Genomic DNA, 13,157 nt, shown 5'->3' with positions numbered 1-13,157 from the left:
AGAGGATCACCACTGAAGGTAGGGATGTCTAAAGGTGGCAATGTCATCATTTTTTGTTGTTTCACCATCAGCTCTGTTATATTATTCTGACGTGTCATAACAGTACAGAGTGTTTCAACTGCTTGCTCATCTGCTGCAAAATCCACTCTAGACTGCTGCGTACCAATAGGGTGATTTTGTAAAGGCATGAATTCCCCATATCCATTTTCTGTGTTGGTGACTGGAGTTTGACTTACAGGTAATGGTATGAATCCAGAATCAATAGTCGTTGGGTATGCAGGACTCACATGTGACGAGCGCTCATTTTCAAAATTCTCTAATACCTTTATTTTAGCATCAGAGGCGGCAATAGCAGTTTGCAGATCTAGCTGCTCTCTTTTTGCTTTCAACTCAGTTTCCTGTCGTTCAAGCTCTTGTTTTTGTTTGAGAGCAGTTGCTTGTGCAAGCAATGTGGCTCTCTCCATTTCAGCTTTGAGGCGTACTGAGGAAGCAGTGGACACTTGGCTCCCAACGGCTGACCTGCGCCTCCTGCTTTTACTGCTTAATGCAGCGGACATCACAGAAACACTGTCGGAAGGCTGGATGTCTGCATCACACTGTCTAGCTTGTTCTGTGCGCTCCTCAGCTGCTTTAACCCACGTTTCCACATGTTGCATAAATCCACGAATACGACTAGCATTAGGTTCATACCAAGAACTTTGGTCCTTTTCAAATTCTTCCTCATGCATTAATACTCTCAAACTATCATTTATCTTACACAGTTCTCCAAATGAATCTTGGTAGTCTAAACGCAATTTCTGCTTAACAGCATTCACGTTAGCATCATCTTCCATTAGCCGTTCGAGCTGATTAGCTTGGCTAGTTAGGTGGCCTAGCTTAGCCTTTCTAGACTGGGTCAACCTGTGCAGCTTTTCCTCGACAGCCTTTTCTGTCATTTTTGGTTCTCTTTTTCCACACACTAGTTCTTCATCACTCTCATGCATTATGACAAATTTCCACAGTAGCAAAGCTTGTTTTCACTGCTTACCGTGATTCTTCCTCCAAGTAGGCTATTGCCTTCAATCCACAGTGCACGGCGTTGCTAAACATGATCCTTTTCAGTATTCCTTTTCCCAAAAAAGGAGCAAGAAGGTTTTCTGACTAAATGTAGGGTAATTTCCAATAAACCAAGTTCAAAAAAGGGGAGTCTATGGCTGACGCGTGTTCCTGGTTTCCAAGAGAAATGCTTCCAGTTGCATTATGGTTTGAAGACTGTTTTATTTATTACAAACTGAGCATGTAACAATGAACTCCTTCCAAAAAAAAGGCATGAAAATTCCAAAAAAAATAGCAGTTATCCCATACTAGCTGTGTACACGGTCAGAAAACCGTGAGACTCCTAACCTCTCTGTCCATGCTCCTCCCCTTCCCTCTCACACAGGGTTTCATGCTACTACTGCACTTATGTAATAAATCTATGAATAATAAAACAAACATGAACTCAATCGTAAATAAAATATAAAGCAGACGTCTGGCGCTTACACTAGGTGTGTGGTCAAAGACCAAGGGCGTTAAATTCGAGTCTTGGCCAACGTTCTTAGAAAGCGACCCACGGTGGTGGGGCCCGATCGAGGTGGACCAGACCCGGCGACACTGACCAGGTAGATACAGACACACTGACACAATCTTGCGTAAAATCGTATTTTAAATTCAGGGAATTTAAAATAGCGAAAGTAGCTCGTCGCGACTGGAAGCTCCCCACTTCTGTGGGTTTAAAGTAGCTCGTCGGCTGGTAGCTTGGAGCTCGTCGACTGGAAGCTCCCCACTCTTGTGGGTTAGGTTTGGAGCTCTGAGTAGCTCCCCCAGCTGGGTTAAGGGAATAAGTAGCTCGTCTACAGAAAGACTGGCAGCTCCCCTTATTATAAGGGTTCCGATCGCGCGAATAAGTGTGAATGTGAATGTATGTGTGTGTATTGTTGTAATTAATGGAGCAAGCTGAATTTTCACGGTCCAATAAGAGACTGAGCTGCTCCTCCTGTGTTTTTTCTTTTACTGCTATTCACTGACGTGCTGGTGAGTTGAGAGAACGGTCGAGTTCCGTCTCGTAAAGTTCACACCGCTTTTGGAAATAGTCCGAAAGTAGAAGGGCGTGTGAGCAACCACTCTCGTCTCTAATACCAGCGAAGGTGATAGCAGCTGTATTGTGTATATATTACTTAAACAAAAATAAGTAAATACATAAATAAGATGGGTAATCAAGCAAGTGAAATTAAAACTCACTCCTGACGAGCAGTGGTGAGAAAAGAAAAGTCCAGACGCCGGACAAAAAACAGTGTCTGTAAACTGAGAGATTTAAGAAAACAAAATATAAACAGTCAGAAGAATAGAACTCAACTGCCAGTTTAGTAAAACCAGAAGACGAGACACTGTGCAGTGCCCACAACCCTTTTAGAAAGCCATCACTCATTCCTGCAGCCGCATCTGCAGCACCACCCATATCAGGAAGAACATAATAATCCCTTATTAAGTGAAAACTAGAGATCAAAGTAGTTTGAAGTAGTTTAAAAGGGTTGAAAACAGACCCCACTGAGTAGATATAAATATAAAAAGTACGAAATAAAGATGAACAAAGGGAAAATTACAGTAGAAATTATCTTTAGAGTATTTGAAATTAATAATAGCAAGGATAACAACCTGTAAAGTGATATTATCAATGAAACACAGTTGGCATGATGACCATGCCCAGCATGTATAAAATGAATATAAAGCAAATAATTCACACAAATATTTTAATAACATAAATAAGGTATATTAAGGCTGTGTCACTGTTCAGCCAAGGACAGTGTGTGAAAAGGTAACTGTCTCCACCCTGGGAAAAGGATGATTCTGCAGGTCATCTGAAGCCCTTGATGGATACAAAATAAAATATAAATAATATATTATAATAGAACTGCCTGGTCCGCCATGCAACAGAGAGAACAAATGTGACCGCAGATTGGATGAATTCTAAATTATCTGTTTGCTGAATAAGATGATCCTAACTAACAAATTGGCTCAGGAGTAGTATAGTGGTACACACTGATAAAATATTATAATATGCTATTGCTGTTATATAAGACAAAGAGGATAATATTAACAATGACATAATATTAATATGAAGAGGCACCTTAGTCGGTTATGATGTGAGGTGGATAATTGTTAAGCAGTAGTCTGCATCAAGCTTAAGGTTTGCTGAAACTCAGTGTAATGACATGTGAGATGAAGACAATACAGAGAATAACTAAACTAATGAAGTGCATAGAGGCACTTGACCAGCTTGAAACCTATCATCCTAGAATGACACATTGCTGAGATATAGAGCACACCTATAATAACAACCAATAAGCAAAACCCTGTAGACAACAGCTAAAACTACAGGATTGAGAAGCTGAATTAAATATGTAGACACTGCTAAGCTGATGAGCATGTTCCACATTTTCTTTTCTTTTTATTTATTTGTTTCTTTTAGAGCAGAAGCTGCTGTAACACACCCAAAGAAAGACTCTAGGTCTGACCAACCGTTTCAGTCATGGGCAAAAAGATGTCAGTCAATAAAATTCTAAAAGATAATTTATTGACGAAAAATATATCAAGAGATAAAAGATAAAACAGTCCAGTGTCCCACTTATGAATTGTATAAAAACACACAGTCCCAAGGCCAGAGCCAGCTATGCCACACGGCCAAGTTGCACCCCACATGTTGCCTTTAACAGGGTTAGAAGTTGTCCTTGGAGACCCACCACCCTGCAAGCATATAGTCAGTGGTCACTCAAGCCTCTGGAACTCTGCTGCCTTTAGGCTGTGGCATATAATAGGCCCTGGACTGCACAGAGAGACAAAACAACACAGCAGTGTTTGTAGTGTGGGCTAGATGTAGACCAGTGTATCAGTGCAATCAAGTACACCTGCCTCTAATTAGTCCAACCCCATTCCAGCCATTGGCTCACCAAAAATGTGACAACCACAAAACCACTCCCAACCCAGTGCAACTTCACACAATAATATGGAGCTGAATTAACACAGGCACATTAGTCTACCATGTTACAAGCTGCATGCTATTACAAGCCAACATATGCAGACTTCTGCCTTGTACGGGTGGCAGCATTTTTCTTTTTCTTTTGTGTCCTGACACGTTTATGTTTTTTGTTTTTGTTTGATTATTTTGTTGGTTTTGGAAACGAATTTAAACGAACTTGTGACCATACTTGAGAATCACAGTGACACATAGTGATTAGGCATATGATTGAAAAATGCCTAGGTTTAGAGCTGTGAGCTATGAGCTGTGAGCAATGCAAAGTTAAATATATATATATATTTGTATAAATGGGAAACAACCCTAACTTGAAAGTTTGAAATGTGTGAGATCCATGACTTGTTTGAAGAACTAGAAATTATCTAAAAATGCCTTAAGTGAAAATGTAGAGTTGCATCTATTCTCCCAAACCAAAAAAAAAAAAAAAAAAGGAGAAGAAGCATTCTGTAACTTAGAAATAAGGCTGACGTGTTGACAACAGACTAAAACACTAATCCGCAGGTGGCTATCAGGAACAGAGAGGCGAGCAAAGTCACAAACACCAAGGCTGCAGACAGCCACGCAGCAACAGCAGATAACATAGAGACAACGCCTGCTAGAACCGTTTTGAAACCTCAGCAAAACAATTTGTCAGAACGTGCATGACGTGTCAAAACTATAATGCTCAGGGAAACCTGAGACCACACAATCCATATGGACTTTATTGAGCTAAATGAATGCCAAGGGTAAAAATACACCCTAGTGGTTATAGATGTATTCTCAAAGTGGCCAGAAATCTACCCAGTGAAAAAGGCAGATACAATTTCAGTAGCAAAATGTATGTCTAAGTTGTAGGAAAATAAAGAGATGATTGTAAATGACGAAGAATGTAATGATGTCTATCAAGTGTCTTGCAGATCACAGCCCGGTGACTGGGTTCTGATCAAAGTGCTCCAAAGGAAAAACTGGAGCTTGCAAAATTGCGGAACGACCATCCTGGATCCATCAGAGTCACTGCAGGCGAGTCAGTGAAGCCATCTAAACACAGCTGACGGCAGGCTTGCCCACTTGTTGTGATCTCGCCCGGTGGAGGGGTCAGCTTTCCTGGCCGGGGGGTCTACTCGCGACAGGAGGGTGTGTCCCGTCGTCATGAGGTGGTGGCTCTTATCAACTGCAGCGGCCCTGACCATGGCCGGGCTCCTCACCTTTGCTTCCGTGAGGGACAACAAGTCACGCTATATGGAGAAAAGGCAGACACTGTATGACAAAGGAAAGTACACCAAGTTTCCCCATGGCTACGCCACTAACTTCTGGTGGCAGTTTATGAACACTACAGCTCATTTGAATAACAAAACTGACTGCTATGCATGTACCCATATGCCCCTATCCTCACAGACGTCTGGCCTGTGGCCGTACAGCATACCTGAAGATCGCAGTTGGTGTCTGTTGGGCCTGGCAACACATCCAGGCTACGGTACTCTTTGGTCCAAAGCCAACTACAGCATCCCAGCAAAAGCAACCTGGAGGTCATCGTCACTCACAAATGTGAACTGTTCTGGACAGACCTACCTACTGACCTGGCCCCAAGTCTCAGACCCACTGCCTGATGTAATTCTACTGAACAAACTGAACGCATCACAACTGCCAGTATGTGTGATGAACAATGGATCACGGGCAGTGGGGGAGCTGCCTACTCACCTATGTAAGTCCATATACACTTTCTGCCCACCAAGGAACGAGAGGAAGTGTATGACCTGTTCAATCAACGCCACCTGTGCCAGTAACACGACGCTGATGGGCCTAAACTGTCGCTCCGACTACAGCTACCGAATGCCACTACAAACAAAGACTCAGTACCAGACAGGATGTGCACGGACGGCACCCAGCAGCAGAGGAACCAGAGTTTTGGCTGACTGGTACTTCCTATGTGGCAACAAGGCTTATCTGTCACTCCCTGAAGGTTGGGGAGGTCTGTGCGCCCTGGTGGAATTATCAGATCACGTTTTCTTCATGCAAAGTGTTGCACATCACCCAAGCAGCCGGCAGAGACGTGAAGTGGACATCGCCTCCCCCAATTCTTTCGGCATTACCGTGGACACTGGAGTGCCGGGAGAGTTTCGCATCTGGGGAGGAGGAGTGAAATTCTTACAGAGCTTGATCCCCGGCATTGGAGTTGCCGAGGTGCGGGATCACGTGGAAATCAACCGATATGCTCTGCTACGACACATCAACTTGACTAAGACCCTGGGAACCGCCTTAGCAGGAGAACAGCAGGCCATCAGAACGATGGTGCTGCAGAACAGACTGACTCTAGACCTGCTAACAGCATCACAAGGAGGAGTTTGTAAGCGGAGACATTTATGAAGCTTTGCAGAATTTGACCGCTCTGCAAAAATATGTCACTGAACACACACCTGGAGCAGCTACAGCACAAAGCTGGCTGGACTGGCTGTTCAGCGGTTCATGGCTGGCTGCTGTAGCAAAGCCATTTTTCCTTCTAGGTCTCATCATGATAGCACTGCTCATATTAGTGTTGTGTGTGTTGCCATGCCTAAGAGTAATGATTTCACAGATGATAACAACTACAATGACTGCTTATGTTGCCGTGCCTGAAGAAGAACAACATCCCGTTGCAATTCTGTTAGAGGAGAACTTGTACTAGCTGCTAATAAATGACGTGGTGATTAAAAATGACTTGTCAAGTGATCATGCACTGATTAAAACATTAGTAGGTTATGCAAGTTTTCATGCTTTTATTTTTTTGAAGTTTTGAGTTCTAAACAAAGTTTTTCATTTTAAATATAAAGTTTTCATGCTTTTATTTTTTTGAAGTCTTCAGTTTTAAACATAAAGTTTCCATTTTAAATATGAAGTTTTCATTATTTTACATATAAAGTTTTCAATTTAAGGTTTGCATCGTTTTAAGTATAAGGTTTCATGCTTGTATTTTTTTTTTTTTTTGAAGTTTTCATTTTATAATATAAGGTTTTCATCCTTGTATTTTTTGAAGTTTTCCTTTTACATATTAGGTTTTCATCATTTTTAAATATAAACTTTTCATTTTACTTTTCATCCTTTATTTTTTGTAGTTTTAGTTTTATTTTTTCGTTTACTATGATTTTCATTTACTATGTTTTTCTTTGTATTATTTTCTTTTGTTTTATTCTTTAGACCAAATGACTGCCATTTCTGCTATGCTGACATTTTGAAAAATTAAAAATTGTTTAAGATACTTAATAAATAACCTTCACAGACAATTGTTGTATACATTTAAAATAAGTTAAAACAGGAGGGAATGTTACAGGAAAAATGTTTCTATGTTTCTTTACCTTCTTTTAAATGTACAAGCATGCCCTTTTGTCTATGGTTAGATTAGTTTAGAATTATCTTTTTAGACTTTCTCAGCAAAGACATACTGTTCTGGGACATATTGTTTTAGATTGTTTTATCTCTCACAGCCTTCTCCCAGCTCTCTGCTGACGAGACTAGCGCCACATATGGAGTTGTTTATTTTATTTGTTTTGTATTTTCTTATCCTGTTCTCACTGTCTTTCCTATAAAAATTACCAAGCCACTGTGCATGGTGTGAGTTGTCCTTAGCAGCTCACCCGTGTACACGTTTGATAAAGAAAGTAACTTTGTCTCATTGTGTCTTTATTTCTCCTGGGTTTTTTACAGAGTTTTCCCCCAACAGAAGATAATATCTATCACCTGAAATATTCAGGTTTTCTCATTGACATGCACAGAACTTCTGAGCATCATCATTCTGAGTTAGTATGGTGCAGATAAATACGTCTGGAAAAACATGTTTTTTCCATAAAGAAGCTGTTATTCTTCCAATAATTGAATTATCAGTATTTGTTGAGAGCTAAAAAAAAAACTAGTAAATTATTTGTTGTTAAAATGCTAATAGTAGATATTTTTCACTTTTTCTGTGTTTTTATATAAAATAAAAATAAAAACTCAGCATATCTGGCACTGTCAAAGAGTCAAAATCAGCATTATAGTCATAAGCTCGTTTTTTTTTTTTTAATGCAGTCTACGTTAACAGATGAACTTGAATCACTCATTTTAGACACTAAGAACTATTTCAATGGAGTGAACTGCAGATCACCTTCCTAATATTAAATAACAGTTTTATTTTAGTAGTTTTGTCTCAACTGCATTAACTGTCATGACTGATTTTTGTTTCTTGCCCCCGGGGGTATCCTGAAAGAGAGATCTTAAACTTAAAATAAGTAAAGTATACATATATTAAATATTGCTCCTTGTTTCTGCTACATGTAGATGAGCAGAATAACGTGAGATCACCTGTGTGACCTCCTCTTCTATGCAGGAGACAAAAACCCCACAAAGAAGTCAAAAACTCCACAGGAAACCTTCACCTTTGAAAGTCATGTGAGTTGCATAAGAAGGGCAACACTTTGCACCTCAAAAACAGATAAACAGAGTCCAAGAGAAAAATATTACTCTCAGCCAATGTGGACTATTATAACTGATGACTTGGACCTGGATCTGGGATCATTATTGTCTTTGGGTGGTTGTAACGTTGAGGATATTAAACTTATTTCTTGTATAATGTGATACACAAATAAAAATGGATTTACCTTTTACATTATAATACTAGACTTTTGTGCTCGGTAAAATAATTTAGGATCAAAAATAAAACTAGAAACACAGAAATAATTCTGTCCTCATCTGTATTGCATTTAGCACAAAGATGGTTCTCAGTTTAGATGTTGGTTAGTTTGCTGATTATCTTTCTAACAGAATTAAAATAGTCTCCAAAAGACTTCAGGTCAAGTCCATTTGCCATTTGTACAGGTGTTCCACAAGGATCTATTCTTGGAGCTCTTTTATTTGCCCTTTACACAAATAATACTCTCTGCCACCCAAAACTGTAATGTCAATTTTTATGCAGATGACACCACTATATATACCACAGTCTCTTCCTTTGCATTAAAAATCTACAGTTCGCTATTGATACATTTCAAAATTCTCTTATTAAACATAAGCTTGTTTTAGAATTAGATAAAGACAAGAGTATGGGATGGTACAGTCCATATTCAAACTCTTCTTAGTCTTTAAACTGTTAATTACTTTGCATACTTAGGACCCTGGTTGGATGCTAGACTCGCTTTTAAGACCCATGTGGAACACCTGTTAAGAAAATTAAAGACTTCCAGAAAAAAAAAAGAAAAAAAGGAAAAAAAAAGAAAAAAAAAAGAAAAGAAAAAAAAAAAAGAAAATTAAAGACAAAGATGAGCTTTTTATAGAGAAACAAATCTTGTTTCTTAACTATTTTATCTGCACTTATACAATTACGTATTAATTATACACAATTATGGTGATATTGTGGTGATATTGTTAATATATACACTCATATATGTTATCATGGGTCATTCTTTTCTTAGTCAAAATTGTGTCTTTTATGAAAAAAGTGGCACGGATTGAAATATGTTGCTGTTGATAAATAGAACAAGTTTAAAAAAAAAAGAAAAAAATACAATTTCTGCTTTGATTGGAATATTTTAATGGTTTTATAAATGATCTCCAACTACACTGCATGAGCTTTTCTTCATTTATGAGCATGCACAATGTATCCTTGTCTTATGTTCAACTAGCATGCATGTTTCTGTGCATTTTTTATATGTGGGTTTTGTACACAACTCTCACTCGAATAAGAGTTCTAAATAGGACTACCTAATTAACCTAATGTAATTAAAAATTTTAATTAAAAATAATAATAATTTGGAACGCCTTTCACTTACTTTTTTATTAAAAAACTGCTCTGAGAACACAGCAAAACACTCTCTCAAAAAAAGCACGACTCAGACTCAGTTCATGATTAAGATGTGCTGCATCTGCTCAACACAGCCATATTTCAGAATTATTGCCAATTAAAAAGTAATAACCAAACCCACTGCGGACTCAGGGAAAGAACAAACAACATGAAGATTGAAAAGTAAGAGCTTTTTACCTCAGGCCAATGCACATGGACCTCATGGCTGCTCCACAGCCTGTCCCGTCAGGGTTATATGCCACTCTGTATCCCCCTTCCTCCCCAGGCTTTAGCTGGGAAACCCCTAAAAGAACAAAGCTTTAGCTCTATATCGCCTCCATAAACAGATGTTAACCTTCCTGCCTTCTTGGGACCTTTTTGTGCCACTGCTATGTGTTAAATGGCTGCCATTTCCACTGTGTTCAGTGGAATATAACCAAACTTGCCACAGGATAGTTTTTACCTGTCAATGTTAATATTCCAGTGTGAATTCCTTAAATCAGCCTAAAATGGCTGAGCAGCAGAAATCCCCACACCCATCACCCTGGGGACCATTTTCTGCCCATTGACTTCCATTATAAACGCTATTTTTCAACCCCAAATTATCATCATATGATTTTATTTTTTCTTCTTTTCTTGGATGTCAATGAAGACTCAGGGCCTTGAAGTTTTAATTTTTAAATTGCAAAAAAAATGCAAAAAAAATAATGGCAGGTCAAAATGTATGTTGGTGCCAATCTTTGGTCCATCTAAAGGCCTACTTATAATGACAATCACATATTACTTCAACTGGTTTTTTGTGGAAATATTTAGTTTCGTTTTTTGGGTTTTGGGGCTTATAACACAGGGCGCTCATGTAATAACACTGGGATTTGAAGGGTTAAAACAACGAAAATATAATTAAAACTTTACATGAATATTTCAGGGAGAAGTAGTTTTACAAGGTTGGCTAATTTAAAGTGGAATAAAATATGGATATATGGTCTTTTTATGGCGTGGCTGAGAATGGTCCCTAGGGTGATGGGTGTGAGTTTTTTAAAGGATGGCAGGAGGGTTAAATGACTTCAAAATGATGTTTTACCCAGAATGCTCGAAGGCCCTGGTTTCCTGCCCTCCATGTCCTTCATGGCTTCCACATAACGAGCAGCCACCTCATGCATGAGCTCCTCCCCAGTCTTTCCTGTTAGGATGACACACATTGTTCAAACTGCAGACTTTAAAGAGGTAACTGATCTGTTAACAGGACTGCCTGGTTTGCCGTATCCCACTAAAGGTCAAGTTGAATTTCTGCCTCTTTTCCCCCCACTTGGGTAGCACCTAATAGAGCGCTAAATCAAGGCAAGGCTGGAAATTAGATTTGACCTTTTTTTGTGGAGCTCTTGAAGAGGCGTGAACAGCGGCTGTAAGGTCAATCCAATCAGCTCCTCGCTTCCAGCAAGATGTGCAACAGAGGAAAAACCAAGTAGAACAAAATGTTTTAATGTGGCTTTGGACTCGCCTGTTGCTAGTCCTTCAGCTGTAGCCAGATGCAGAACTGTGTCGTCACTCACAGGCCAGTCAGGGAGCTCAGCCTTGATGTTCTTTAGGCCACCAAGTTCCTGAAGCTCCTGCATGGACAGAGAGGATGATGATGAACACTCCTTTCTTAATAACTCCCTTCTAAGTCATCATCAATAAAAACTACATGTAACTCATAAATTAGATGATACCTTCATCTTTATGCATAAGAAAAAATAGGAACCCTGGATGGAAATGCTTTGCTGGTCCAGTACTGACCTGGTGAATAGCCGGTCCTGATTCATTGTACTCCCACAGCTGGTTCCTGTAGCCCAAGGCATCACCAACTCCACTCAGCAACATGGCTGCCTTGTAGAGCTCAAGCGTAGCAGACCTGCTGGGGCTGAAAAGATCACAGTTAGCCTGCTGAACTTTGCAAAGATCACCTAAAATGCACTAAAGCAGCGGTCCCCAACCCCCGGGCCTCGGACCGGTACCAGTCCGTGAGTCGTTTGGTACCGGGCCACGAGAGTTGAGGCTCAGGTGTGAAATGTATAGTTTTCAGGGTTTTTATCGGTTTTCAGCGTTATTTTGTTATCGTTTACTCGGTTTTCCTGGGTCTTTTCACGTGTGTTATGAATAAAAGGCCGGTCCATGAAAATATTGTCGGGCATAAAGGTTGGGGACCGCTGCACTAAAGGCCACAGACGGACAACCCGATCAGCTCATAGTGCTTTTAACTTTACGTTAAATAAAGAAAACTCATTGGAGAAGTCAATGAGCTAAAGTCTTGATTTAGCTCAGTCATAGATTGGCCTCCCCAGCAGCTGGATCTCAACATTACTTTAGAGGGATTATCTTGACAGAGAACAAAAACAAAAGGCAGCTAACATGAAAAAACAAAACAGAACTTCAAATGTCCTTTAAGAAGCCCCCTAAAGGTGTGCCTAAGAGAGTTCAGGCTGTGTTGAAGTATAAATTTGGTCATAGCAAATATTGACTTACAACATGGTTGGAATTGTACCAACTCTGTTTTTGTCTTATACACTGCACTCTATTGAAGTTTACACATTTTTTTTCAACAAATCTCCCATTTTTCTAGCAAAATATAAAGAACAGTAATTGCACAGTAATTTACGTTTACTTTTTAAAAAGCAATATTCACAGATAACATTTAACCCTTAAATAATAGCTCTGAATTAAAAATGTGCTTTATAGAAGAAATGCGCTGTTGTGTCAAAGCAGTCATTCTTCTAAGTTACTATGAGGCTAATTTACAGTTACTTATGTCTAGTCTAGACATACACTGTAACTATAAATATCCAAATATGTTAACGTGCATTGTACATTCAGCGTAAATCGCAAAAACTGTGTCTCTAGAAGTCATGATATGTCACATATAAACAATATCACGTGTGAAGAGAGTTGATCTAACAGGACAGGTCAATCACAGAGAAACCTGATTCAAACTAAGTAACGCAGGACGTCCTCCCTCCGTGCAGCTGCAGCCTCACCGCTCCATTGCAGCGTGTTGTTCCCACAAACGATCCTCAGGAGGCGGTTACACGCGTCCAGTTAACACCGCGGCTGCACACGGGCCCTGCTTGGTTGTTGCAAGCAGTAGCTCAGACTCCTAGCTCAAAAAATTGCGTTCATTTAGAAAAGTTATGGTAACAACTACTTTTCAAACCACAGCCAACAGCCGGACTCGCGAGAAAACGTGCGGGCTAAAAAAGGACACAGAGACGAACCAAGTTTAGCTCTCCAGCTGGCAAGATGGGGACAAATGTTTAACAGCACGATCTCTGACGAATTCCCAAGCACCGATCACACACACACACACACACA

General features: G+C 39.8%; 1 protein-coding gene and 1 pseudogene across 3 annotated transcripts in view; one reads left to right on the top strand and one right to left on the bottom strand.

Annotated features, from left to right (window-relative positions):
• adprh (ADP-ribosylarginine hydrolase) overlaps window positions 1-13,157 on the bottom strand; it is a 23,352-nt gene extending 10,195 nt beyond the window's left edge. Inside the window, exons 1-5 of one of the 3 annotated variants that reach the window (XM_085416339.1) lie at window positions 12,769-13,157; window positions 11,589-11,712; window positions 11,311-11,419; window positions 10,894-10,992; window positions 10,011-10,116 (exon numbers count right to left, since the gene is read on the bottom strand). In XM_085416339.1, coding sequence (XP_085272465.1) covers window positions 10,011-10,116; window positions 10,894-10,992; window positions 11,311-11,419; window positions 11,589-11,672 — 398 coding nt within the window. In that variant the 5' untranslated portion in view covers window positions 11,673-11,712; window positions 12,769-13,157. The remainder of the gene's footprint in view (window positions 1-10,010; window positions 10,117-10,893; window positions 10,993-11,310; window positions 11,420-11,588; window positions 11,713-12,768) is intronic. The other 2 variants (XM_085416340.1, XM_085416337.1) reach the window with 2 other exon arrangements.
• LOC146663533 (uncharacterized) lies at window positions 1,522-6,956 on the top strand (annotated as a pseudogene).

Source organism: Rhamphochromis longiceps, linkage group LG8 (assembly GCF_057381845.1).
Source record: "Rhamphochromis longiceps isolate RC_006_pf linkage group LG8, R_longiceps_female_GT1.1, whole genome shotgun sequence".
In the NCBI taxonomy this organism is placed as follows: domain Eukaryota; kingdom Metazoa; phylum Chordata; class Actinopteri; order Cichliformes; family Cichlidae; genus Rhamphochromis; species Rhamphochromis longiceps.
This window is presented reverse-complemented; position numbering and strand designations above follow the sequence as displayed.